We start from the raw sequence: 27764 nt of genomic DNA on the forward strand, positions 1-27764 counted from the left end.
CTTTGATGAGGAGTGATTTTTTTTTTGGGTTCAGAACTTTCTAATTGTTTGATACGTGGCTAAGAGGAAAACGTTAGAAAGAGAGAAAATATCTCCCGCATACCCACAATGAACTTCAATGTGAAGTGACTTCAAGATTGAACCCCACATTGCATCTATGATGTCCATACACTTACATGTCAGGGCTTGCGACGTGAGGTCCAATCTTAAAGTCACTTCAGCATTATTCTTTTTATTTTTTATTTTTTATCAATATCTTTGTGCCATTTATCATTACAAATTACATATAAGTAGAATCTGCAAATAATGAAAAATTCAAAATATCTTTATGAGAAACCATTATCAACATTAGTGACAGCATAGTGGAGGAGTTTTAAAGGCATTTTTCCTTACTAAGTTAGACGGGAAAGTTTTAGTATCAAAATTTTGAGCAAATAATCGTTGGGATTCTGTGAGCTAAAAATCAAATCAGTGGAGCAATGAGAGCATTAAGACGGAAAAATCCCTCCATTGGATTACACTAGGCAATTTGAAGGAGGTATTTTAAATTCAAAACGCCACATGTCTTGTAAAGAGGAGTGCTTCTTCAAAATTTGAAGAGGCTGTCCGCTTCAATGTCGAACTCCATTTAAACGTGGGTGAGAATGCAGTTTCTTCGCAAGTCTCAATCAACTTTTAGTTATGTGGTTCACAAGATTCATAGTAAGAGAGGTTCACGTCGGGAAGCATTCTTTAACGTTGGCAGATATTTGAAGGACAAGCCCATTAATTATCTCCATTAGAATCCCCGCAAAATCACCTATATATACATGCTCATCTCTCACTCTCTTTATATATGTTTTTATAGAAGACTCTCTCTCTCTCTCTTCTCTCTATTTGAAGGTAACGATTGAATTTCAAATGAATTCTTGTAAGTAACCATATGTTTTAGAATTCTGATAATTTGACCCTTTTTTCTTTTTTTTAACGTTCTTTTGTACACTTTCTTCACAAAATTATACAAAATCAATAAAGATTTGTTCTTGTGTATTTCTAAAGCAAAGGATCTACGGTTTTGTGAAGGGAGACAACAAAAAGGGAAGTCAGATTATCACAACTCTATATTATAAAATCTAGTTGAGTGACTTAAGTATCCCTCTTTATTTCATAATTGTTTTGAGATATCCTGTGTTTTCCAATTGATATAAAATTGTTTCCCCCCTCATCTTCCCATAGGGAGTGGATCCTCTGTAGCCCATTTCTCCTGCAGCTCTCTGTAGCTCTTGTTCTACAATCCATAGAACACCACGTTCAAGGAAAATAACCACACAGACCTCTTGTATTTATGGTTGAGATCAGATTAGAAAAAAAATATTAAAAAAAAAAAACTTTTTTTTTGTGCCTTAATCAAGTGTTTGAAAATGGACGGTACCTGTACTCCTATATTTAAATGATTGGATGCAATCATTGTGATGATGTGGCATACTCTCAAACGTTGATATGGGCTACAGAGGGCTACGGGAATTTCACAGTGGATATGCTCCCCTTCCCCTAATCCCCCCACCTTCTAGTCTTCTACTGGATTTCTGTAAACTACTTTTGATAGGTTTAGAAGTTTCAGAATCAACGAATTGTTGGTGAGGATGATCTCTTCACCATATAGATCATTCTCACAAAAAATCAGCCAATTTTGAAACTTCTTACCAATATATTGAAAAATGTTTGGTACAATGTTTAGTTTATATATTTGTTTCACAGCTTAGTTATTTATTCATTTATTTTTGAAAAACATTATCTTTACTAACTTAGTAATATTTCAAATCTTAATGAGGATGGTTGAGCTCAAGTAAGTGGATTACCAAATGGGCCGCATCACTAGAACACTCTAGATTTCATTGAAAAACCTAGAAATGGTTGAACACTATATATATATATATATATATATGGGTCCCGTTCAGCACCCTAAGCTTTACCACACACTTTAACAAACGTGTTTTGTCTTACATGGGTTAGAAGTTTTGGAATCGGCTGATTTTTGGTGAGGATGATCTCTATGGTGAGGAGATCATCCTCACCAAAAATCAGCTCATTCCAAAACTTTTAACCCCATCAAAAATGGTTTACAAAAAATGGACGGTCCACGATTTTTCAACTTGTAAACATGGGGCTAAACATTTTGGAATGGGCTGATTTTTGGGGAGGATGATCTTCTAATCATAGAGATCATCCTCACCAAAAATCAGCCCATTCCAAAACTTATAACCCATGTAGGACAAAAAACGTTTGTTAAAGTGTGTGGTAAAACTTAGGGTGCTGAACATTTCCCTATATATATATATTTGGGCTTCATCCAAGGTTTTGAAAGTGGAAGCTTACTAAACTCTCAAATTAAAAATGAACAATAAAAAATAACCTTTCTCAAGATATTTTTTTTTTTCTTTTAAAGTTCAGTTAATTTGTTCTCGACCTCTTTCTGGCATTGGATATCATTTTTTGGATGCCAATAGTTGAACTCAACAACCCTTATTAAGATTTTAAATATCAATAAGTTAGTAAGGCTAGCCTTACTCTTTTTTAATACAAGCTTTCATTAATTGAAGGAGAAGGAAATAGATTGATTGACGAAGAATACTATAATTTTAAGATGTGGAAGCTAAAGATAGCGAAGGACAGTGTGAGTGGGCCTTATAGTCCATGGCTCTTTAGCACTAATAATTTCGTTGGAAGACAGACTTGGGAATTTGATCCAGATGCTGGGACGCCCGAAGAGCGAGCTCAAGTTGAGAAGGCTCGCAATGAGTTTCGTAAAAATCGGTTTCAAGACAAGCCTTGTGGGGATGTTCTTTTTTTACGATTACAAGTACGTCAAAGAGAAAGAAATACAAATTGTATCATGAATTTCTAAACTTTGGAAAATGATAAAGTGACTAGGTACGACACTACATTGGACACTAAGCTGATGTGGAGGTTGTATGGAACTGTTAATGTTTTCCCAAGGTACGTGTAAGAAACATCTACGGTTTTATGGATACCTCTATGTCAGTTTAGTGTCTAAAACGCTGTATCCCATGCATTAATTATAGGACAACTCTTCTACTTAAAAGTAGGGTTGTCCTAAATTGACTTCCTACCACTATGTGAAAAAGACCCATATTTGACGGTCTTAGACCGTCAAATTTTGAGAAATTTGACGGACCCTCCCGTCAAATATGCCTGTCAAATATTCTCTTGTAGAATTTTTTTTTTGACGGCCCTGGACTATCAAATTATTGGAGAATGGACTTAAAAAAAAACAAAAAAATTCCATAGAGTATGACCGTCAAATTTGGAGGTTTAACAAACAATAGCATGGTCCTCTAATTCACCAATCACAATGAACGAAATAATAATAAAAAAAATCAGAAAAAGAAAAACAAAAGAAAAAATCATAAAACAAGCTCCAAATTAAACTAAATAACCCAAAATTAATATACATGTAAACCTCTTTATTAAGATCGAAAATTCTATCGAAGCTACAAATAACTGACAATAAAGCAGTATATGATACATATATCTATGGTGGCATCGTTTCCTTTGATTTCTGTTACTTTTCCATCTATCCACGCAACCTCCGAATCCTCAGCCCACACATGTGAGCCGACGACGATGTTAACAGGAGTTCCCTGAATCAAACAAAGATCCATTTGGTTCAGTGAAATATGTTAAAAGAAAACACAATGGTGATATTGACATTTAGAGCTGCAAATATTTGAACTGTTTCACATAGACATTCAAACAAAGAAAGATTTGATAAAAAACAAAGAAATCCATACCATATGCAATTCATCTATCACAATAATTCCAACTTCAGAATGATGTCCTTCCAGCAATCTGTTGAGTAAAGAATTTGCCTTCTCTATAGTGCAGACAGCTACAGAAGTATCTTTAGGCAGTGTTCCACCTCCTTGGTCACATCTTCAGTACTAAATATAGAATACGGAACCTGCAAGTAACAAGAGAGACAATAAAAATACCTTTTCTGCACAAATTGACACATATGGCAGTACAAGAATTGCCATTTTTCCAGTTGACACGATTCGTCGCAACATCAAGATTTCAGCAACAAAACTTTTACCAGCACTGTGACGATTCAACAGCAAGATTAAGCATCGGCTAAATACCCCAAAAATATATGAAATGCTTCCAAAATCAGGTGTAACTTTTTATTAATAGTAGCCATTCAAGTACCACTCAAACCTCTTTGATAACTCAAAGAATTTCCATCAAAGACTAACACAATGACAATGGTATACATTCATAAGAAATAAGAAAGCTATAGAAGCGAGTTTTCATGCAATGAATCACGAACTAATGTTACAACCTTCATTGATGCAGACAAAAATATACAAATAAAAACCTTACTAACCAACACAAAAATGGTTCCCAAAGTACTTCAATCATGGAAGGAGCTGAGTATTCTTACAGAAAAACAACGGTTTAGCTACATGTGTTTCTTCTAAAGCACCCCAAAATTCTCAGGGGAACTAAAAACCTAAAGGTTAATTTTACTAATACAAATATTTTTGCTTATAGTACTGTCTTTTCTCTTATGTGGGCAAGTGCACACCGTCCATAATATAGAAATCAATATCTCTTTCCTAGGCATCAGTCCACCACAGATTTAGTTAGCAATTGAATTTTAACCTCTTGCTTATTTTGGCATGGAATGAAGTAAAGCCCAACCTACGAAGCTTTATAAGATGCCAAACTATAAACAAGTCAACGCATTTCATAAACAAAGCCTTATCTCAAGGATTTGGGGTCGTATAAACAAAGCTTGTTCCTCCATTCCACTCTACCTAAAACCACGTCTACCTAAACAAACACCATCTAACCCACCATCATCATTAAAACCATATCCTAAGAGTGGAAGAAAATATACACTCAACAAATATATAGTCTCACGCATGCACGTACACACACCTTTATTGTACCAACTAGACCATCCATAAATCCAAGAAGAAACCTTGTAATAAGAGCCATCCAAAAGCTTGTACTGAGGCCAAAGAGAGTGTTGAATATGACCCTGATATGTATTATTAAAACAGAGTAAATGACATAAATAGTTTTGAGACAACAATTCAAGTTTAATTATATAGGGAATAATGTCAAGCAATACTAACACTGAAATTGTGCCCAACACTATAACAGGTTTCGACCATATCGATCAGCTATAACGACCCAAAGAACAGAAGTTAAAGCTCTTCCAAACATATAGGAAGCTCCTACAACACACATAAACGTTTGAAGTCCTATCCCCAGCCCCTAGGACTAGGCAAGGTTCAAAGACTGAATTTTAATTTTGTTGGAGACAGACAGATCTGTTTAGTGAAACAGTTCTCAAAAAAATAGAACATGCATGTGCTGGCAAAATACTTTCTAATTTAAAAGGGCGATGAGAATATATAAAAAAAAATGATTGTAACACTTCAGCAAAAACAAGATAGAGCCTGGACATATCAAGAATTAGGGTTAATTCAAAGTTAAACACAACATATATGCCTTTAAAGGTTTTAAATGAAACTGAGCCAGGTAGGAAACTTGAAATTTTCAAACTGACCCTAGAAAAAACAGGTCCACTGGGTTGGTCGTGATTGGCTGGTAGTTTAGGTCAGTGTTTTCAAATGTGAAACAGGTGATGAGATGCTTCAATGGTCTATAGCGTGAAGAGTAAGCCTCACAAACACATCTTTTATATTAATACTAAAAATAAAAATAAATAACAAATACATTAAATTCTTGAGGACTTCTTGTCCTCCTATCAATAAAATTTAACTCATCAAAAAAAAAAATTATCTGATTCATGTGGGATGAAAAAATAGGATTTTTTTTGTTATTAACCAAGAATAGCTTATTATTCTTGGTTCACAACGAAAAAGAAAATATTTACATGCACACGCACACACACACACACATAGAGGGAGAGAGAATAGCTTATTATGTTTAACTCTAGGGCAAAAAACAACACATAAGGGAAACAGATTGAAGTGTGAATCTAAAATGCCACAACCAACCTATGAATTTAAGGAAATGCCTTTGACACAGCATTTTAAGACCACAAGCAGTTTTATAGCCTCGGCGGATGTGGCATTATGTCTCACCAGCTTTTCCACCTTTAGTAAGCCTGAGGCGTTTCAGGCAAAAGTGCACCATGGGCAGATAGGGCCCGGTTACAAGTCAGTCCCAGCACAACCTAAGTTTGAAGACATTCAAACTGAGCAAAAAAAAAGGCACCAAGAGATTGGGTTCTGTTAAACGCATTATAACAGAACAAAAGTTAATGCTCTTCCAAACATATATGAAGCTTTCCTTTTTTTAATGAATACATGAACACACTGGTGTTAACACTGACAAAAAATCAAAATATAACAGAATTATAAGAAAGATGGGTGACTTACCTCGGACCAATAAAAAACAAGGGTGATTAAGAAGTATAAGCAGTCAAGTCTATGATGTTTGGCAGAAAAATGATAGGAAGGAAGCACTTCAATCATCAGCTGAAGTAAGCCATCAAGCTTAGTTGAAAGAAACTCTTCATGGTCCTGGCCATATGAATTCAGCAAAGAGATTTGTGAGAAGAACATTCCAAAGTGCAAAACATAGAAATTTAAAGCCTGGGTATTAGAAACTTCACATATATTTAATAATGCTTAGTTGTAGAAGTGAAAACTACAAGGCCATTTGCCCATTTTTGTGGGTAAAATCCAGTTACTGATCTGATTCCATCAATCTGTCCTGCGCCCACTTGCCAATCTGCAAGGCCATTTGCCCATTTTTACCCATTAATTCAAAAGTGGTAGTATTTATAATGATGTTAAAATATAACATACAAAGTACCATAAATTATAAATGCAGCAGTGGTATAACTAAATCCAGGCACACAATTAGACTCGCACAACCTATGGTTTCATACACTTTATCCCTACATGCATACACCAAATAGTTAATATTTGGTCAACAAATAAAAGCAGGACAAACTCCATCAGAAGATAAACATCGCATGTCCATGACATATATGAAATTATGTAATGTGCCCCCTCCGCAAACTTAAAACATCACCAAATTCTATACTAGAAGATATTCAGGAACGAGGTTCGTTTTTTCGTACCTGTGGCCAGCATGTTGGAAGAGTAAGCCTGGAGTATATGGCATCATCCTTGTTCCAACACATTCTTTCTTTTTACCGAACTGGAACACAAGAAGTAATTTTAATTTTAATTTTAATTTTGAAATATAAAGGGGGGACATTGTTTGTTTCATGATTGTGTTGATTTTCAAGATAAACTTGTACACTTGAACACAATCAGAGGATGGGGAAAGGTTGTTACATGTCTATAGATTGCTATACCTTATCATGATCCCAAATATTTAAGAGACCATCCTCTGCAGCACTGCCAAAAACAGACGATCTGTCCGGACACCACTGAATAATAAATAAATGTTCAGTTACAAAAGAAAGGAGGTGAAAATCCAAGCATCAATACAGAATAACAATGCAATTGTAAGAAAGAGATAAGCCAAGAAAATTATCCCATACCCAGTTAGAATAAGATTTACATCATGAGGGTTCCAATCAACACAGTGAAGATCAGCATTATGAGCTTTCTCGACCTGCCCACCCAAGATAAATAACACCCAAAGAACATCATAATCAAAAGGAGGCATTGTCTAATAAAGAATTGTGCATATCAGGATAGAGAAACTTTTATTGAACATTACCAAGGTTAACTACATGAAAAAATACAAGAGAAAAATGGGGGAAAAAAAAAAGAAAAAAAGGGGTAACGACTTAGATTTAAATAATGTCTGAGATACTAGTCTGATGTTATCATTGTCATAGTCAATCCTTGTCAGCGCTGCAGTAAAAGAACTTTCGTGGCACAACAGAAACATCGTTCAAATTAAGACAACATATACAATTCAAAATAAAGACCTTTACTATAAACACTTACTTCCTAAACAAGAGAATGATCACAACCTCTGTAACTTAACATGGATATGGTGCCAGACACCAACCTAAGAAACTGATATTCCAATACACCAGCACGGTTTGTTCCAGGTCTATGAGAGATTTTTAATTAGGTAATTTCATATGGTATACAACTTAATGGAAAATTGTATATACATATGCTGAAAACAGAGAAAAAAAAGACCAAATATAGAGGATAAATTACAATGTGACTAAACTGTTTTTGAGACATGAACACACTTTTCTCTTTTTTTTTATGAATACATGAACACACTGGTGTTAACACTGACAAGTGACAAATTTCAGAAAAAAGTGTATCCATCCACAACAATGTGGATTAAAACACACTATTCAAACATACAAAGGATTGGCTCAAGTTATTATCTCAACATTATAACACTCATTCAAATAATTTCAGTAGTTGCTTACAACTAGGATTAGGCCTATATAAAATCCAAAACCTAAAAATACAAATCTAACAACAAAAAAAAAAAAATGAGAGCTTCTAATGGCACCCCAACTTTTACTTATTCTCAACCATTCATTTTTTTAATTGGGGTGCAATAAGTAAAAACTTGTATAATGTCATGGTTCAATTACAAATAGAATAGTGGCTTATTTTAGAAAAAGAGAAGATTATATGCAACCATCTTTCAATAACCTCTGTTTATTTACTTAGAAGCATATAGATCAGAATAGGCAAGGACTTGCAATAAAAGTCTTGATTTTTAGGTTATTTTAGTGTTTTGGTCTGAGACCTCTCAAGTGTTTTGGAGGTCTTGAGATCAGTAACTGCAAAACATACCTAACTAAGACCAAACAAAATGGAAATGTTCACACCAGATGCGGTTTTCAAACAAAATAAATAATTACTCACCCATGAATATTTAGATCTATGAGCTTGGACAGAAATTTGAACAAACAAAACTCCATTAACAACCTCTACAAACAAGACAAGACCCAAAACTCCAATAACAAGGACGAAGAATAAATTGATCCGGAGGCCCAAAAACTCAATCCTAATCTAAGAAAATTCTATGAGAATTTATTTCGGGTCAAAGATGAAAGCTCAAAGAGGTTATGTTCATATATTTGCAGTGGTTAAGTAAAGATTGAATACTCGTTGTCCAACCAACACCCTACCAGGAACATAGTTTTGTGCATTGATCACATAAACCCCATGTAAATTAATACCATACATTAATTCGTTGAGTGAAGGAAAATTAGTTACGATCAGAATAGGTGATTGGTACTATGCTACATTTCCAAGAAAAACAAAAGAGAGAAAAAAATAAAAAACATTACCAATGTGTCTCTATGAATTTTTCGGCGAAGAAATTCCATTACTTTGGCAAACTTGTCCGATCCCGCTAACTACCAATCCAATAGTTATTAGCAGGCATAGGCACATTATTAATGAAATTTCTAATGATCCAGTCTGGAAGATTTTCAAGATCAATTTAAACTGATCAGCTAATTGCCATAATTGGATTAATTAACTGTTTTTTTAATCTAATCAAGGTTAGCGTTCTAAAATTTTCTTCAGAATTAAAGTGAATAATGAAACTTTGTTGGAATCTATCCAGGGTTTTTTATTGTTACAACAACTTGCAACTATCAAATTGAGAAATAAATGATTCTAGGGATCCAAAAATTAAGTTCAAACATCCCCAATTCTCAGACAGTTTAAGAAAATTGGAAGCAGAAGTAAACCTCAATCAGGAATCATGATGATATATAGATAAATATGAACTTGGAAAGGATGAATAAATACCTTGAACTTGGCTTGCTTAAGTATCGGAACATCTCCAGTTGCCCTCAGATGGACAACCACTGCAGGAGAAACCAGAAACAGGTTGATACCTCTATTAACGAACTTAAAAAAATATGAAACCCTAAACCTAATCTTGAGATCAAACAGAGAAGAGATTTGGAGGGATTTTTCAATGGAGGAGAGACAAACCTTGCGGACTGAAGTCGATAGGTCACTTCGAGCTATCAGAGATAGGTAGCGATGAGATACAGAGAGAACGAGGATCAGATCGAGATCGAGATCGATCGATCAAATAGAGTGGGAGATGAGATCTATGGAGGGAGACAGATCGAGAAATCGATCGATCGATCAGATAGAGGGGAATATAAGATCGAGCGAGAGAGAGATGGAGAAGACGATCGATCGAGAGAGAGAGAGATGGAGAGATCGATCAATCGAGAGAGAGAGAGAGAGAGCTAGGTCGTTCGAGAGTACAGTGAGAGACAGAGAGAACGAGATACAGTGAGAGAGAGTGTGAGAAAGAGAGAGGAGATCGAGAGTACAGTGAGAGACAAGAGAGAATGAGATACAGTGAGTGAGAGAGTGAGAAAGAGAGGAGATCGAGAGAGAGAGACTGAGAGTGAGACTGGAAACGTGGTTCACAGGCCGTGGTTTTTGAGGTTTAAAATTCGTCGGGCCAGGCCCAACAAATTTTTTGATTAAAATTCGGAATTTTCACGTAGTGTACTATACTATGCTTAACACTTAACACTTCATTGATGTGGCGGTCTGCACACACATATAACAATAGGTCTTTCCTTAAAAAAACTGATTAATTAACTAAAAAAAAAATCACCAAAAAGGAAACACAACTATTGTGTCACTGTGCGCAGAACCATTGATTTTTTTTACTTTTATCTCAAGGAATTTTTTTTTATGGCTATGTGCATATGGCAATATCAATTTAGTGACTTTTTGAGTCACAATTCTTTTTCGTGAGATAGAAGGAGAATTTTTTTAGAGCCGTGCTAAATTGACTCAAAAAAAGATACTCAAATACACTTAACATACATGAAATGTGCACAAAACAATAGATTTTTTCTCGATATACACAAGGAAAATCGATGTTTTTGTGCACATTCCACATCAGTTGAGTATATTTGAGAAATTTTTTTTTTTTTAGCCAATTTAGTATTATTAAAAAATTATTGTTATCTGCACATTGCCACATCAGTGCAGTGTCCTAGGAAGTCATTTTAGGATTTTCCTAAAGGTTTAATTAGTTGGAAAGACTATGATAAACTGACTCAAAAAAAGTCACTTGAACTTCACTTGCTGATGTGGATGGTATACGAACCATAGATCTTTTTCATTGTATATCCCGAAGAAAAGATCTATGTTTCTGTGCATATGCCACATCAGCGAGTGAATTTCGAGTGACTGTTTTTTGAGTCAGTTTAACATGACTCAGTTTGAAAACACTAGGTTCTACATTATACCTGTGTAACTTCTTTCATGTAGTATCTTGTAATATTTTATAAGGGATTGAGACAACAACACTTTGGAAAAACACATAGATTAAAAAAATATAATATAGAAAACAAAACAAAGTAAAAAAATTTGGACTTGATCGAAGGCTTTAAAAATGGACAGTCACTGAACTTCCAAATTTGAAAGGTTAGATTTTATTGTTATGTTGACGTGGGACTTTTCTCAACCCTCTAAAAAGTACCACTCTCAACTTCAATGAACTTCCAAATATGAAAGATTTGATTTGATTTTTTTGTTGACATGGCGGTCTTCTCAACCCTCAAGGTGGCTTTCCCTCAACCAATTCGCTTAGATATAATATTTTGAACTAAAATGAAATATTTATTTATTTATTTTAAAAAATAAAACTATTTTAAAAATATTTATAATTTTAATATATTTTTATTTGACTCGTACAAGTTGACTCTCGAGTCTTCAACTCAATGGACATCCAAATTGAGTCAAAATTTTCAGAATTTGAATAACTATGGCAAAAGTGTTCAATGTAAACCCATAAATTAGGAAACTTAATTAAAAAAGATTCCAAGTTTATTGATGTGCGCAATAGTGGATCCACCACATCAAGACCCTATGAGCATCTACAATTATGTCCAATTTCAGGATCAACCCTAATTAATCTTCATTTCTTATCATGATCTCAAAAATACATTACAGATGTTAAAGGAGAACAAAGATAAATTTGATCTAAATATACCCACAGTAAAGATTGGAGACAATGAAGATGTGACATATGATGCAACCACAACAGCATTGAGGAGGGCTGTCCGATTCTTTTCTGCCATGCAAACAAGTGATGGGCATTGGGCTGCCGAGATTGGGGGTCCATTATTTTTCATGCCTCCCATGGTAAGCGATTTTAATTAAACCTGTTATGTTTGAGCCTTGTATTATACTGGTATGCTTTTTGGGGTGACTTTTTATTTTTATTTTTTCCTCGTTCTCACTTTCTTAAACATTTTGACATAGGAGCAATTTCATAACAAAAAAAAAACCAAAATGTTACAAAATGCAGGTTTTCGTGTTATACATCACCGGAATGCTTGATACTATATTTTCGGCGGAACATAAAAAGGAGATTCTTCGTTACATGTACTATCATCAGGTGCAACCAGTTCTTGTGTCATCTTTTAGTTACGAGACAAACATAATATTTACTCATACTTATCAAACACATATATTTATTTGTTTGCAGAATGAAGATGGAGGATGGGGATTTCATATCGAGGGCCATAGCACAATGTTTGGTACGGCGCTGAACTACATTTGCATTCGTTTACTAGGAGAAGGGCCTGATGGAGGTGAAGAAAATGCTTGCACAAGAGGGCGAAAATGGATTCGTGACCGTGGTGGTGTAACTTCCATACCATCATGGGGTAAAACATATCTTTCTGTAAGACCTATAACACATACAAATATAATTTCCCTATGTAGGTAGATGTTGCAATGTGATCAATATTTTCCTAGTATTGGCTCTGCTTGTTACATTGCAAATCATTTACGAATGCAAATGCAAAATAATAATAATAATAATAATTTGCTGCAGATACTTGGAGTGTATGAGTGGTCAGGCTGCAACCCTATGCCCCCTGAGTTTTGGCTTCTTCCTTTCTTTCTTCCTATGCATCCAGGTTTGCACCATACATACATCTCTTTGTTTCATGACCCTTTATAAATATATTCAGATTTTGTTTACTTACCATCATCTTCATCAAAGCCTTGTCCAAAAAATTCCTTATATCTACCTTCACTTATGACTATGATCATGTCTTTTATTACTTCTAGTGTGTTCATATGCATTTTAACTACCTCAATTTACATTGCTTTTAGGTTTTTTTTTAGACCTATCAAGTTGTACATTCTATCTATTTTGCGCTATAATTGGCTTTTTATTACATACCGAATGTAGATACATGAGTTTTAAAACCTTTGGGGAGGTTTGAGCTCATCTACAAGGGTTAGGAGTAACCACCATTCAATCAATGTGTGAATGGACACTATAAAAAATATTTTTTTTTAGCTTGTAGTGACTCTCATATCCAAATGGATAAGGAAAAGGTCTTTATTTTTATTTTTCCATTCAGTCATCTCTGCAATGCTCAATCCATGCACATGTTGTCTCTTGATTGTCCAACATTAAGTTTCATACACCATTTCGTTTTTACTCGGTATATATAGTTTCATACACCATACTCATTCTTACTTTGATCTTTTAAAATTTTCTTTTAATTTGATTCAGATGTTTGCCTCCATCACATAAAATTACAGTGAAAATTTATACCGTTGTCTACGTTTCCTTTATCTCAAAATCCTCCTATGAAATGCAGGAAAAATGTGGTGTCATTGTCGTTTAACTTACATGCCCATGTCATATTTATATGGGAAAAGGTTCATTGGTCCGATCACAGATCTTATTTTATCATTGAGGAAAGAACTTTACATTCAACCTTATCATGAAACTAACTGGAACAAAGAACGCAAAGTGTGTGCTAAGGTTTGTTATATCAAATCTACTTTTACGTTCTCTTAATGGCAATAACATGTATTTGATATATGTGTAAATGGGTTCTCATGCTTGTAAATATTCCAAATTCATGCAAATACATCAAATCTTATTTCAAATTATTATTGCAGGAGGATCTCTACTTCCCCCATCCCCTAATACAAAACTTGATCTGGGATTCTCTTTACTTGTTTGCTGAGCCTCTTCTAACACGTTGGCCCTTAAATAAGTATAGAGAGAAGGCTCTACAAGTAACAATGAAGCATATTCACTACGAAGATGAGATTAGTCGATACATGACAATTGGAGCTACAGAAAAGGTAATGCACATCAACATGTACACCTCTAGGTGAACTTCGTGACTTAGTGTTTCGAGCAATTGACTCAAGAAGTTTGGGCTTATGGGCTTGGACTTCAAGAGGCAAGACAGAATCAAAAAGGGATTTTTCTGAAGCGGCTCCCTAGGCAAATGTTTTTGAGTATATATATATATAGGGTCAAGATCTCTTGACGCCTAAGAATGACTAATGAAAAAAAATACATGATCCCAATCCTTTAAAAGCAAAATTTAATGGTTGAGATCTATCCTCGGGATAAGTATCTACGAGATTTGTATATATGTATGCATATGTATTTCAGGTAGGGTTTCTTTATGTTTTTCCCTTTGAGGTTCCTTGCAGTAGAAGACAGAGATATTGTAACTTTATCATTGATAGTGGATTTTTTTTCTCCTTATCCTCTGTGGATGTAGGCAATTTGTCGATCCACGTAAATCTTGTGTTATTTTATGTTTGTTTTTTATTTTTTATTTTTTACTCTTGTTACGCTTCTGCACAATAGGGTTCAATTGCAGGCTACCCATTCATAAAAGAAAAAATTAAAGCAAAACCAAAATACATTTATTTAGGTTATATCTAAATGTTGTATCTTACTAAGGTGCTGTTTGTTAAACTGAAAAAAATAAGTGCTGAATAGCATTAAGCGCTGAAACTTATAAGCGCGCTGAATTTAAGTGCTGAAAAGTTGTTTTTTTAGATGCTGAATCATGTTTGTTTACACATTATTGTCTTTGTTACCCTTACAATCATATTATACATTGTTTGCATCTTGTTCAAATGCTTATTATTATCAAACACAATAAAAATATTTATTTCTTATAAAATTAAAATACAATTTATTTTTAAATAATAAATAATACTCAAATCTTCAATTTATAAATAATAATTTCTATTTATAAAAGCCCACAAATTTCAAATTAAAATAATAATGTCATACAAGTCACCAAAATTTGAAATCACTTTAAAAAAAAACTTAATTTTGGATGAATAATTTTCGATGAAAATGAAGGATGTGTAATTATAAAAGCACCCTATGAATTAATAAGGGCAACCCACACTATAGTCATTTTTTGTTTGTGTTTTATATGGATTAAAGTTTTTGGAATGAGCAAATTTTTAGTGAGGATGGTTTATATGGTCTAGAGATCATCCTCACAAAAAAATCAGCCTATTTTGAAACTTCTAACTTGTTAAAAATAGTTTTCAAAAAAAAAGGGGGACATTTACGGTTCTTGAACTGTTTTGATAGGTTAGAAGTTTCAATATGTGCTGATTTTTTATGAGGATGATCTCCTCATTGTAGAGATCATCCTCACCAAAAATCAATTCATTCTAAAACTTTTAACCCAATAAGACAAAATAATTGATATGGTGTGGGTTTTTATTAATTTGTGGGGTGTTTATATACTTATTCATAGGATATAAGAGGTAATATCCTTTTAAGAATAAGGGCAACTTGTCCATGCAAAAAAAACAAAGGGCATACTTGTCCGTGTTGAAAAAAGCGAAGTGCTTACCGCTTCAGCACTTTTTTTCAGCATCAAAATAGTGCTGAATTTTTTTCACTTATTTTCAGCAATAAGCACGAGTAAACAAACGCGCTATTTTAACAAAAGTGCTGAATTTAATTTTTTTCAGCAATAAGCGCTGAAAAATAGCGCAAACAAACACCGCCTAAGACAATCCCTTGATGTATACTTGCCCAGGTGCTATGTTTGCTTGCTTGTTGGGTGGAAGATCCAAATTCAGATGCATTCAAGAAACATCTTGCCCGGATCCCAGATTACTTGTGGGTTGCCGAAGATGGATTAAGAATGCAGGTTCTGAAACAATATCATTTTATATACTCAATATTCAATAATTCGTCTAAAAAACCATTAAATTCACTTTGCTAGCAGTAAGTGTTAAACTTACTAATTTGATTTAATTGCAGACTTATGGTAGTCAAATGTGGGACACTAGTTTTGCTGTTCAAGCACTTATTACAAGTAATCTTCATGACGAAATTGGACATACTCTTAAAAAAGGACATGATTACATAAAAGCTTCACAGGTTTCGTCTTAATCTTGCCAACAACAAAAAAACTTCACTTTATTTATTATCTTAATTTTCCTTTATTTGATTATTTTAAAGGTTAGAGATAACCCATCCGGGGACTTCAAAAGCATGAATCGTCACATTTCTAAAGGAGCATGGACATTATCAGATAAAGATCATGGGTGGCAAGTCTCAGATTGCACTGCAGAAGGACTAATAGTAACTATCTCAAAATTCCAAGATTAAACAAATATGTGATTTAATCAATCTATATAATAGCAAGGATTATGATGAATTCTTTTTCTTTGATAGGGGTGCCTCTTACTCTCAAAAATGCCACCGGAAATTGTTGGGGAAAAAATGGAGCCAGAACGATTATACGACTCTGTTAATGTAATTATTTCTTTACAGGTAAGGATTATCTTCCATGGAATTTTTTATGCTCATCTCTAGAGTCTAGACAAACATCTATTGGACAACTAACTAAGTTCTTTCTAATCATAATGTTTCATTTTTTTGAATTCTTGGAGTTTTACAAATAACAAGTGAAATAATTTAGATCCAACATTATAAAAAACGTCTTACCCTCTTCACTTTTATTTGCATTAAGTTACATTGATATCGACAACACGCTCTCTATTGTAAATGGTTGCAGAGTAAAATTGGGGGCTTGGCAGCCTGGGAGCCAGTAAGAGCACACAAATGGTTGGAGGTAACAATTCTAAAAGTTGTTGGAATCCCTCTATATTGCTCTATGCTGGCAATGATAGTCAAATTTGGTTTTATTAATATTGTTAGTGGAAAGAAGAAGCTATTAGGATAAAGAAATCGTAACACAATTCACACGTTTTCCTATGTTCTATTTTCATACCCTTGCACATTTCCTCTATGAGAACTAAAATCATATATTATTATGTAAACTTTGGGTTCTATTTTGTAGGTGTGCTCAATCCTACAGAAATCGTTCCAAAATATTGTCGTCGAGCATGAGTAATATTTCTTCCACCTTTTCTACTTTCCATTATTAGTACTATTAACTATAACATTTGTGTGGTAAGCCAGGTATGTTGAATGCACTGCTTCAGCAATTGAGGCTTCAGAGTACAATGCATGTCATAGCAAAAAGAAAGTGAAACTTTCATTGCAAAAGCAGTACGTTACATTGAAGAGGAACAAATGCCCGATGAGTTAGGTATATATTTTCTCGTGTTGTCCTAACCTACGAATGATTACTCTTATAATTTACACTTTTGACTTGTTACATTTTGCATAAATAAAAAGTTTACATTATATTAATATTTGTTCGTATAGGTATGGAAATTGGGGAATTTGTTTTATCTATGGCACATTATTTGCACTGAGGGGGCTATCAGCTGTTGGAAAAAACTACTACAATAGCCCAACTGTTCGTAAAGCAACCGAATTTTTGCTGTCAACGCAGCAACCATTGGGTGGTTGGGGAGAGAGTTATCGTTCATGCCCAGAACACTACGTCACAAACAGTTAAAAACGACTAAATATTGCGGAAAAAACGACGGACTAAAGCCGTCGTTTATATACGACGGTTTTCACCGATTGTTTAATCTTTAATGACGTTTATAAAAGTTGATTATAAACAACTAATTTAATCCGTCATTTAATTAGTAATAGAATCACTATTGCCGCACCAACTTTTACTAATGTTATACCGATTGGTGTGGTGTTAATAAAAATTGAGTAACACTATTTCCGCACCAACTTTTTACCAAATATTATTTTCGGTCTCTTTCGTATCGTCTTCCTCAAAAAAAACCCGAGAGGGAACAAATCGCATTTTTCGATTTCTTCGCTCGTTTGTTTCTTCTTCCTCTTAAAAAAACCCTAGAGTTTTAAATCTCAAAAAACAAATCGCATTTTCGATTTCTTCTCTCGCGATTTTCAGTTTCGGACTTACGAAATCAAGCGAGCTTCGCAAGGTAGTTCTCATTCGCTCTCTCTCTCTCTCTCTCATCAGTATAATGTTTTCTACATCCATTTGGTAATCTTCTTTGATTATTGTTTGAGAATCAGACAGTTGTGATTTCTCAACTTCCCCTTTTTATGCGACAGATTTGTGATGTTTTAATAATGGCGAACTAGAAGGTTTGAAGTCAGGATTATTGAACGAGTGAGCGAGGTTTTCGAGAAATTTCAAGGTTTGGATCCATATTTTTGTATTATTAATTTGAAGTTCTGGACCTTTTTTAGCTTTCAATTTCGGTTTTTTTGGAGATCTAATGGCAGATCTCAAGTCTCCAAGAGATTATCCACGAATGTATCTGAAATTTAAGAGAGACATTGACTTTTAAACTTAAAATCTCAAATAGTATAATGTATCCTAAATTATTTGAGATTTAAATTTCTTTCATAAATGTTATTTGTTTTCCCCCTTTATCAGCTGTGAGAAACAAATTTCTATCCGGTGAAACTAGAGTTTCATTAGTAGCTATTGATCTGGAGCTTCTCTTCTTTTCCTTCCCTCCTGAACTTCTTATTTCAGATTTGCAGAGATATTGAGGTCCAATGACGCATCCGGATCTTCAACAACCCTGGATTCTAAGAGCTAAACAGTCAAAATTGTCTCTGGTGTGTTTTCTCTCTCTCTGCAATTTCTCATTAGTTGACCTAGACCATTGAAATTCAAAATTGTTTTATTTTCTGATAATTTAGGTTAATCCTAAATCTAATTAAAAGTCCTATCTTGATCGTTAGATGATTTGAATGTTGAAAAAGTAAAATTTTAAAGATGATTTGAATGGTCCTTCAGTTAGCTCAGGCCTTGATTGGATATGAAGTTTCCATGGCTATTCCACATAATCCCTCTTTGTTGATCACACCACATTGCATTCTTATGTAACCTTGTTCTCCCCATGAGTTCTTCAATATCCAGTACTCAGTCCCATCTTCAGTTGTTCCATATTCTTCAATTCCTTGCATGTGTCATTGGGGTTTCTTCTGGTTTGATGAGAGTTTCTGATCTAGAAACCATGGTTTTACTTTTAGAGGAAAAGTATGTATGGGATTTGGATTTTTTTTTAAATTTTTTTTGGATTCAGGGACCAGGAGAGGTGAATGTAAAGTATCTTTAGTTTAGTGATGTCAGAATCTGCAGGAAAAGAGACAAAAGAAGAGAAGTTAGTTCAATGCTTTGTGTGTTTGTGGGTGTGTATGTGTGCACAAGACAAGAGTCTAACAACATAATTGTGTGTTCTTTGCTAGTCAAATAGTTTATCTTCAAGACTTCCAACTTTAGCTCATTTATCAATGGCTTTCGTTCCCAATTCTCGTTCACCTCCATTTATAAAGTTCCACAAAAATTGTAACTTGGAACAGAAAGAATCATGGTTTCGGCTGCAAATTAGTTCCAAAAGATTGAATTTAGCATTCCAAATCAGGAAATAAGCATGAAAGTCGCGAAAATTTGAAGCTAGAGGTAATGAAAATTTGAATTGGGTATTTGTGTTTTTGAATGATTGAAGCTGAAAACAGAGAGAAAGAGAGGGAGAAGTTTTAAACAGAGAAAGTAGGTCAGAGAGCTTGAAGAGAAGAAAGGGTGAGGGTTCTTCATTTAAGGGAAAACCTTTTGAATGGAAGAAAGTTTGACAATAGAACAATAGAACCTTTTGAATGGAACAATACTCTTTTAAGTGGGATTATAACCAACCTATATCAATGATATCGATATGATGAGCAACGCTTCCATGCCAATATAATATTGTATATCAACATCCTATATATAGTGGGGAGGGACACATGTATCTTATAATTTCTTCATACTTCCATGCTGGATGGAAGGAACCATTAATAACATTGAAGCCAGGGAATGCCTAGTAGTTAGGGGGATTCAAAAGATGGATATTTGGTTCATTTTGTAGTTTGGTAGAAAGAGACAAGTCCGGCTTGCTGATGAATTGATAAGTTCAATATCATGTTGGGAATGAAATATGTATATCTTGTTCATTTACATATTTGACTATTTCATTTATAGAATAAAGAAGATCCTCATAAAGAGATCACTAGTTGATATGATAATAATGATCAACACTATCAGATCATTTGAGACCCATCTAGTTGTCCATAATCATGTTTGCCATGTAAAAGCGTTTAGAATTTTATGTATTTGATGATCTTTGATTGTCTTCTTCCCCACTAATGTTTGGAATCTGTGCTTATTCTTAATTTTTCTCTTTCACACTACGTCACAAATCGGAAAAAACGACTAAATATGGCGCAAAAAATGACGGACTAAGGACGTTGTTTATTTACGACAGATTTTGTTAGTTGTTTAACCCTTAACGACGTCCATAATTGTTGAAGTAAAATTAAAATATAAAGAAAATGTGGATTTTTAAAATTTTTACTTTTTCTCTGCGTGTAGTCCCACTCATTTTTTATATTTTTATATAATTTCAACCAACGACAAATAAATATTTCATACTATAATTAAATTTATAATATTATAATAAAATTAGTAGTCTAATTAAATACTTACAAAGAGATTTCTTAAAGTAAATATTGTTGAAGTAAAATTAAAATATAAAGAAAATGTGAAATTTTTAAATTTTTACTTTTCTCTACGTGTAGTCCTACTCATTTTTTATTTTTTTTATATAATTTCAACGACAAATAAATATTTCATACTATAATTTTTTTATGATTTTATTTTCAAAAGTTTGATTTACTTGAAGAACTTATTGTGATCTTAACTTTCAATTGGGGAATTACAAGATAAATTGCCCATTTACAAATTATTGTCTATCCTATTGGATATTAGTATTTTTTTTTCTCATTTAAAAAAGCGTAATCATTATTTTATATGTTTGGTTATAAATTTTTTTCCAAAATTTATCCAAATTGAACCTTCACCGAATAATTACCAAATCCGAACTTTGTTACTAGGCTACTTATACTTTTTTTTTTTTTGTGCTTTTTTAATTATTTCTTGCTAAATATGTTTGTAGGAAGGAAAAAAAATCAAAATTAGAAAAGAAAAGTAATCAAAATTAGACTTGTTCAATGAGCCCAACTTTCCCAAAACTACCTAGCCTGGGCTAACCCAAGTTTAGAATGTCAAACTCAGGCTGAGTTTGGGTTAGTCAGCTTGGGCTGATTACTCTGCCACTTGAGTTGAACTTGGTCTATCCTCCAACCCTCTCAGGTTGCAGCCCTAGTTAGGAGTATAAGATCAATTAACACGGGCCATTTACAATCCAGCCCATTGAAAGACCATCTAATCCATCATACTTGGTTACAAGTATCTACTGTTGGTACTTACCTCTATAATGATTCTGTTTTCTGTTCATTATTTTATATGTTTGTATATTGAAGGCCATTGTGCCTGTTTTTAAAATTCCTTCTTCTTTTAAGTTAATATATTTTTCCATCTTCTTAAACCAAATATGGACTGCCTCGACTACTACTTAAACCAAATAATAATACTTGGATTACGGATAGCAATGCTTCTACTTGTATAACGTCTGATTTCGTGAATATTTTTGTATATTATGAATATCATGGGTCAGATCGAGTTGCAGTTGGTAATAGTGCAGGTTTGGACATTAATCATATTGTATCTACTCAATTTAATCATTGTTCTTCCAATTTCCATCTCAACAATGTTTCACATTGTCCATCAATTTCCCACAATTTACTATTTGTTCATCAGTTTTTTTAGGATGATGATTGTTATTTTGCTTTTATTTTGCGTTTTCAATAATATTGTACTGTTTGTTATCTAGTAAGTCCTTACCTTTACAAGGCTCTCTTAAATATAAAGTGTTTTGTGATTCTTGTCCATTAGGGAAAAGTAGTCGTTTACCTTTTTCCTTATCCACTTTTGTTTTATCTATGCCTTTGGAATTAATTCACTCTGATATTTGGACTTCCCCACATTATTCTATAAAAGGTTCCAAATATTATATTGTGTTTGTTTCATCTTCTTTTAAGTTAAGGCCATTTAGTGATGCTTTATAAATATGGACAGCCTCAGGTATCTTCTGTTAATGTCAATCTTGCAATAGAGACAACACTTGTATAGCCTGTATCTGAAGCCAAGGCTACACCAAATTAGGAGAGACAGTTGCGAAGCACTTGACGAATTGTGGATTTAAATATTTCGAGGTCAGACTTTTGTATGATATTAACATTTTTATGACCATCCATCCTTAACACATGAATATGTGCCTTAGTTGGCTACACTTTTTATTTTTGTGGTTGTGATTTATGTTCTTCTTAGCCTCTAATTATAATGTGAATAGAACTTTCGAAATTATTATGGACAAAAAAAAAAAATCAACTTAGAAGCACTTACGGGCTTGTCTTGATCAAGGCCATCATATTAGAGGTTCTGCACAACACCATCTTGTTTTGAATAACAACACATCTCAGACACTAGATGCCACCACCAAAAGATTCTTCTTGTTTTTGTCCTATAAGGGGTAAAGTCTCAGAATGAGTTAATTTGAAACCACTTTTTATAGGGTTAGAAGTTTCCAAACAGTTGTGGTATATCCTCCAATGTAGTTGTTGGTGGCCACTTAAGACTGAAATTGTTTCCACCATATTATTTCTCATAACAGAACTAAAACATGAGTTAGAAGTTTTGGAAATAGAAGATGGGTTAGATTAAATATACTTAGATGAATGAAAATGTTTGTAAGCATGCATTTAATTTATTTATTTCTATTGTCATTGCCTTTATTTAAATTACTTGACTTGAAAATACTATTTGTGATTCCAGCACTATGTCATTTGGCCGATCATCATCCGCTCCTAATACGGCATCGGCATCCGCATCCGTATCAGTATCCGCATCCGCATCCGCATCCACATCTGCATCCGCATCAACATCCGCATCCGCATCTACATCTACGATTGAGAGTATGTATAAATGGTGAATAGATTGTATTCATTTGTTCAATATTTGTTATCACGTTTTTGTTAATTCTTTTCATTTTTCTTAGGTGGGCTTATCCAAGTTCAGTTCAATTTAAATGGGCAACCAATCGGTCCTAACTCATCTCAATTATGCACTACTATTGGGCGGGTAGCCAAGACACATGTGCCTCTTATATATGATAGGTGGACTAATGTGCCTACTAAGCTCAAGGACCAAATTTGGGAGTCTATCAGTGTGAGTGCATGTGTATTAAATGATTTATTTTTACTTGTAAATTGTAACTATGACTTATTACAAATATAACACATCTTATTTAATTTTCTTTGTAGGGCACCTATCAAATTCAAAAATGGCATAAGGATTGGGTAATCAAAAAAGCAAACTTATGTTGGAAAGAATGAAAAAGTAATCTCCGTCGGAACGTATATGATAAATATCCAACGGATGCGGAAAGGAAAAAACATGTACCTCATTACGTGAGAAAAGAAGATTGGGAGAGGTTTGTCCACTTCAACTCGACACCTGAGGGCCAAGCTTTGAGGGCTACTGGGAAGCGTGTTAGACAAGAAAATAAAAACACTCATACCTCTGGTAGAAAGGGACAAGCCCGGCTTGCTGATGAATTGGTAAGTTTAATATCATGTTAGGAATGAAATATGTATATATTGTTCATTTACATATTTGACTGTTCATTTATAGAGTAAAGAAGATCCTCATAAGGAGATTACCAGGACAGACATATACATTGCCAGCCATGCTAAAAGCCAACAAACGGTGAGAATAATTTATTTATTTATTTTCGTGATTTTCGTGAACACCTCTTTGTTCTAGTGTTTGACTGATTTTTTTATATATATTATATATATATATATATGATATATATATATATATATATAATATAGGGTCCCTTTCAGCAACAAACATTTTGACAAACATTTTGGCAAAACATTTTCAAACATGGGTTACAGGTTTTGGAATGAGCTGATTTTTGGTGAGGATGATCTCTACGGTGAGGAGATCATCTTCATAAAAAATCAGCCCATTCCAAACTTCTAGCCCCATGTTTACAAGTTAAAAATTGTGGACCGTCCATTTTTTGTAAACCATTTTTGATGGGTTAGAAGTTTTGGAATGGGCTGATTTTTGGTGATGATGATCTCCTCACCGTAGAGATCATCCTCACCAAAAATCAGCCCATTCCAAAACCTCTAACCCATATTTTGAAAAATGTTTTGCCAAAATGTTTGTCAAAATGTTTGTTGCTGAACATTTCCCATATATATATATATATATATATATATATATATATATATATATATATATATATATTTTGAATTCATCTTGTAATCTGAATGTGAACACTTCAGCATTGAAATTGACACTTCAACATTATTGAAATTGACCCCAAGACTTGACTTGACTTCAATTATTGTTATGATACACTTCAGCATTATTGTTATTATAATTGAGTGTCAGAATTGGCTTGATTTACTTCATTATAGTGCACATTGTACACTATTTCTCTTTAGTGGAGCTATGGAATAAATGCTCTTAAATTCATCATTTGTTGGGGGAGGGTATGTAATTGGTGGAGGTTTATGTGTTGGGGGTCGGTATGTAATTGGTGGTAGCTGTATTGGTGTTGGTTTATGTGTTGGGGGAGGATATGTACTTGGTGGTGGTTTATGGGGTGGGGGAGGGTATGTAATTGGTGGCAGCTGTGTTGGTGGTGGTTTCTGTTTTGGGGGAGGATATGTAATTGGTGGTGGTTTATGTGTGGGGGGAGGGTATGTAATTGGCGGTGGTTTATGTAGTAAAGAAGATAACAAAGATAAAAGAGAAGCGAAGAAGTTTCTATAGTCTTTAGAACTTTAGAAATCACAAAGAAGGATGTTGAGATACTGGGGTATGATGATGTAATACAGGTTCACAAGATTGACAAAGAAAACCAGCAATCAATATTTATACACACATTTTCTCATTTGTCTAAATATTTTAGTGTTTAGATTAAAGAGAATGATTGAATATTTGCATGGACATTTTCTGTGATTAAGCAGATGGGACACTCAATAAATGACACTAATTGTATTTAATTAACCTTTCTATTTAATTAATCCACAAGAGCCTGTCACATCTGATCTTGTCTTCTGCCTTTAATTACTCATCTTATTAAAACAGGCTTATTGTTTTTTATTTTTTAAAAAATTGTCCCCAATTTTATCATTTCTAATGTCAGCTAGAGACTTCTTTACTTCTTTATGTGTGTGTGTGTGTGTGTGTGTGTGTGTGTGTGTGTGTGAGAGAGAGAGAGAGACAGAGAGTTTCATATTAAACTAAGGACTTGAGACTTGACAGGGCCCCATGACACCATGAAAACGGGGCATGTTGGACTATGATTGCACATGTAAAATTTGAATGAATATGGTTTCCATTTAAAAAATGTAAAATGTAAAATTTTGTTTTTTTGGTGTATTTATTTATTTTGTTAGATTTTAATTTTCTGTCCAATGAAAATTGTCATTTTAATAAAAATAACAAACAATATTGGCTAAAATTAAAAAAAAAGTTTCACAAAAAAACGACGGCTATAAGCCGTCATTTATTTCTACTAATTTAATTTAAAACTGACGAATAAAAATGACGGGTTTGAGCCGTCGTTTTTTTTGACAGACTATGACCGTCGTTTTTTAGCACAGTTTGTTGACGCGTGCCAACCGTCGTTCACCAAAAACAACTTCGTTATTTACAACTGCTCTTGCGACGGCGGGGGCCGTCATTTTTCTTAAAAAACGACGGCTTTGGCCCGTCGTTTTTTGTGAAATATGATGTAGTGGAAAAGGTAACATACACCGAATATTTCATGGTTCTTGACAGAGTGGAATAGAGAAACAACATTTGTTTAATTAACTGATCCCAAATCCGTGCGTTAAGGTCTTGATGATGATGTTACTTCCAATTATATCTTTCCATCCTCAATACTACATTAATGCTTATCTTGTGGAATATTTTTTTTTACTCTTTATACAGAAAAAAAGTAGGTAATTTTTTTTAAAATTATTTTCAATGTGTGTATGGTGAAACAGGTATATATACCTCTAGAAGGAAATAGAATAAATTTGGTACAGACTGCATGGGCTTTGATGGGTCTTATTTATGCTGGGCAGGTTAGTCTTATTTTTGAACATCAACTACTTACTTGGTGCGCATAAGCGTCTGCATTTATCTTTCTTGACTACTTTGAACTTAAACTCTTCTTATGTAAATCTTTAAGTAACTACATATACCATGTAAATATTTCTTTGTTTGGATGTAAATGGTCATTTCTTCTAAAATAAAAATTACGACGACATGAGTTTCTCCTTAGAGAAGTACTAATTTCTTGAATGTTTCTTGGTAATTAGGCCGGGATAGATCCCGCACCTTTGCATCGTGCAGTAAAGGTGCTTATTAATAATCAAATGGAAAATGGTGATTTTCCCCAACAGGTAATTCTCTTATAGATTTAATAATTAAAAAAAAAAAAAAAAAAATCAGACATCTTTTAGAAGTTGATGTGTCTTCAACATATATAGCTAGAATAACTGAAGGTACTATATCTCTTGGACATGCTTGATTCCAAGTTCAGGGAAACCCCAAAATAAGGAACCCTCATTAGCATGCATCATAAGTTGATAAATTATAATGCCTAATAAATGAGCATCTTATAATAGGTTCATAAATTAAATCCATATAATAGTATCTAATTTGCATTATGTGAAAACTGAAGATTTTGACAAGAAAATTCAACCGGCCAAAGCCCACAAATTTAAGAAATTCAATTTTTACGGCCTATGGCCATTGAAAATTTTTATTATCGCCAATTCGACGGCTTAGAGATGTCAAATTTCTGTCATCCTCCATTAATTTAATGGTTTCAGTCCATCAAAAAAAAAATATTGACAACGAAAATTTTGATGCCTTGGTCCGTCAAAAATTTATGAAATTCGACGGTCTTGGGCCGTCAAATATAGGCTTTTTCCATGTTGTGTTGATCTAACTATGGCCTATTGATCGCAGGAAATCGAAGGATCGTTCGTGAAGAATTGTATGCTACACTATGCAGCATATAGAAACATTTTCCCATTGTGGGCTCTAGCAGAATATCGTCGCAAAGTTCCATTGCCTTCTCAAAATCCTTAGAATAAAGCTAGTTGTGTTTCTGTAATTCCAAAATATAAATAAGCTACTACGAATGATTTTCAATCATTCTTATTTCTGAACCATATTCGATTGAAATAAATACTATGATCGTGACTCTATTTTCATAATCATAAGATTGTGATTCTGTCCATAATCACTTTTCAAACCTAATCTAGACCATGAAATCTGGAGGGTTGAGATGAAAGTCCACATGATTATGAATCTGTTCATAATTATTTGGCCCAATGTGAAAGTCCACGTGGCCCAAATGAGAACCTTGGTCTGGGCTCTATATGGTAACGTATTGTGGTACCTTGACATCCAATTTTCGTAATCATATGAGCGGAAAGAAATAATTATTCATGGATTTCTAAGAGTCATCTCAAGGTAACATGACTTTTTATGATTTAACCAAATTAAAAGACAAGTGAAAGAAAAATGTAGTCGAAATTAAGATGATAGTGAAGAGATTATTTTCAATATTTATTACATATATGTCTTA

The 27764-nt window shown here is 33.7% G+C and overlaps 3 protein-coding genes and 1 pseudogene across 28 annotated transcripts in view; 3 read left to right on the forward strand and 1 right to left on the reverse strand.

Annotated features, from left to right (window-relative positions):
- The first annotated feature begins 328 nt into the window (after positions 1–328).
- Positions 329–27764, forward strand: part of LOC147381382 (beta-amyrin synthase 1-like) — a 50066-nt pseudogene continuing 22630 nt past the window's right edge. Inside the window, exon 1 of the transcript XR_015174593.1 lies at positions 329–638. The product of XR_015174593.1 is annotated as a beta-amyrin synthase 1-like (transcript). The remainder of the gene's footprint in view (positions 639–27764) is intronic.
- LOC147381383 (beta-amyrin synthase-like) lies at positions 636–27395 on the forward strand. The gene is made up of 19 exons (XM_086430486.1): positions 636–882; positions 2580–2839; positions 11946–12137; positions 12304–12393; positions 12484–12681; positions 12835–12919; positions 13616–13782; positions 13923–14111; positions 15836–15949; positions 16063–16182; positions 16264–16386; positions 16480–16578; positions 16823–16879; positions 17108–17157; positions 17230–17319; positions 17479–17659; positions 26167–26247; positions 26485–26568; positions 27140–27395. The coding sequence occupies exons 1-19, from the start codon at positions 810–812 to the stop codon at positions 27260–27262; spliced, it is 2376 nt and encodes a 791-aa protein (XP_086286612.1). The 5' UTR covers positions 636–809; the 3' UTR covers positions 27263–27395.
- On the reverse strand, positions 3408–10463 carry LOC147381384 (uncharacterized). 20 transcript variants are annotated; one of them, XR_015174597.1, is made up of 11 exons: positions 9951–10462; positions 9762–9820; positions 7556–7629; positions 7367–7441; positions 7127–7206; positions 6856–6940; positions 6653–6771; positions 6417–6560; positions 4942–6232; positions 3792–4098; positions 3408–3641 (listed from the first exon to the last, which is right to left on the reverse strand). XR_015174597.1 is itself a non-coding variant. In XM_086430508.1 (11 exons), exons 5-8 carry the CDS (start codon positions 7137–7139, stop codon positions 6228–6230), a joined length of 276 nt encoding a protein of 91 aa, XP_086286634.1. In that variant the 5' UTR covers positions 7140–7206; positions 7367–7441; positions 7556–7629; positions 9762–9820; positions 9951–10463; the 3' UTR covers positions 3408–3641; positions 3792–3901; positions 3993–4098; positions 6033–6227. The 20 variants fall into 20 exon arrangements, 16 of the variants coding, with proteins under 16 accessions (XP_086286634.1, XP_086286632.1, XP_086286627.1 ...); XM_086430508.1 differs by lacking the exon at positions 6856–6940 and having other exon boundaries at positions 3792–3901; positions 3993–4098; positions 6033–6266; positions 6692–6771; positions 9951–10463; XM_086430506.1 differs by lacking the exon at positions 6856–6940 and having other exon boundaries at positions 3792–3961; positions 4942–5044; positions 6033–6266; positions 6692–6771; positions 9951–10463.
- On the forward strand, positions 17987–23861 carry LOC147381385 (uncharacterized). 6 transcript variants are annotated; one of them, XM_086430488.1, is made up of 8 exons: positions 17987–18122; positions 18256–18341; positions 18686–18771; positions 22169–22305; positions 22925–23064; positions 23148–23317; positions 23413–23709; positions 23783–23861. In XM_086430488.1, the coding sequence occupies exons 5-7, from the start codon at positions 22929–22931 to the stop codon at positions 23482–23484; spliced, it is 378 nt and encodes a 125-aa protein (XP_086286614.1). In that variant the 5' UTR covers positions 17987–18122; positions 18256–18341; positions 18686–18771; positions 22169–22305; positions 22925–22928; the 3' UTR covers positions 23485–23709; positions 23783–23861. The 6 variants fall into 6 exon arrangements, with proteins under 6 accessions (XP_086286614.1, XP_086286616.1, XP_086286617.1 ...); XM_086430490.1 differs by having other exon boundaries at positions 22206–22305; XM_086430491.1 differs by having other exon boundaries at positions 18694–18771.

This window comes from Akebia trifoliata, unplaced genomic scaffold (genome assembly GCF_017979445.1).
Source record: "Akebia trifoliata isolate Shusen 1 unplaced genomic scaffold, ASM1797944v1 Contig00522, whole genome shotgun sequence".
Lineage (NCBI taxonomy): Eukaryota > Viridiplantae > Streptophyta > Magnoliopsida > Ranunculales > Lardizabalaceae > Akebia > Akebia trifoliata.

Coding starts and splice junctions, on each gene's coding strand:
- LOC147381384 (XM_086430495.1), bottom strand. Junction 6,561..6,691: donor AAAAATGGGCAAATGGCCTT/GTAGTTTTCACT, acceptor TCATATGGCCAG/GACCATGAAGAGTTTCTTTC. Junction 3,962..6,416: donor TTGTTTTTTATTGGTCCGAG/GTAAGTCACCCA, acceptor TGTTACTTGCAG/GTTCCGTATTCTATATTTAG.
- LOC147381383 (XM_086430486.1), top strand. CDS start 810: ATGCTCATCTCTCACTCTCTTTATATATGTTTTTATAGAAGACTCTCT. Junction 2,840..11,945: donor TTCTTTTTTTACGATTACAA/GTACGTCAAAGA, acceptor AATACATTACAG/ATGTTAAAGGAGAACAAAGA. Junction 26,569..27,139: donor ATGGTGATTTTCCCCAACAG/GTAATTCTCTTA, acceptor TATTGATCGCAG/GAAATCGAAGGATCGTTCGT.
- LOC147381385 (XM_086430488.1), top strand. CDS start 22,929: ATGTCATTTGGCCGATCATCATCCGCTCCTAATACGGCATCGGCATCC. Junction 23,065..23,147: donor ATCTACATCTACGATTGAGA/GTATGTATAAAT, acceptor CATTTTTCTTAG/GTGGGCTTATCCAAGTTCAG. Junction 23,318..23,412: donor AAATTTGGGAGTCTATCAGT/GTGAGTGCATGT, acceptor TTTTCTTTGTAG/GGCACCTATCAAATTCAAAA.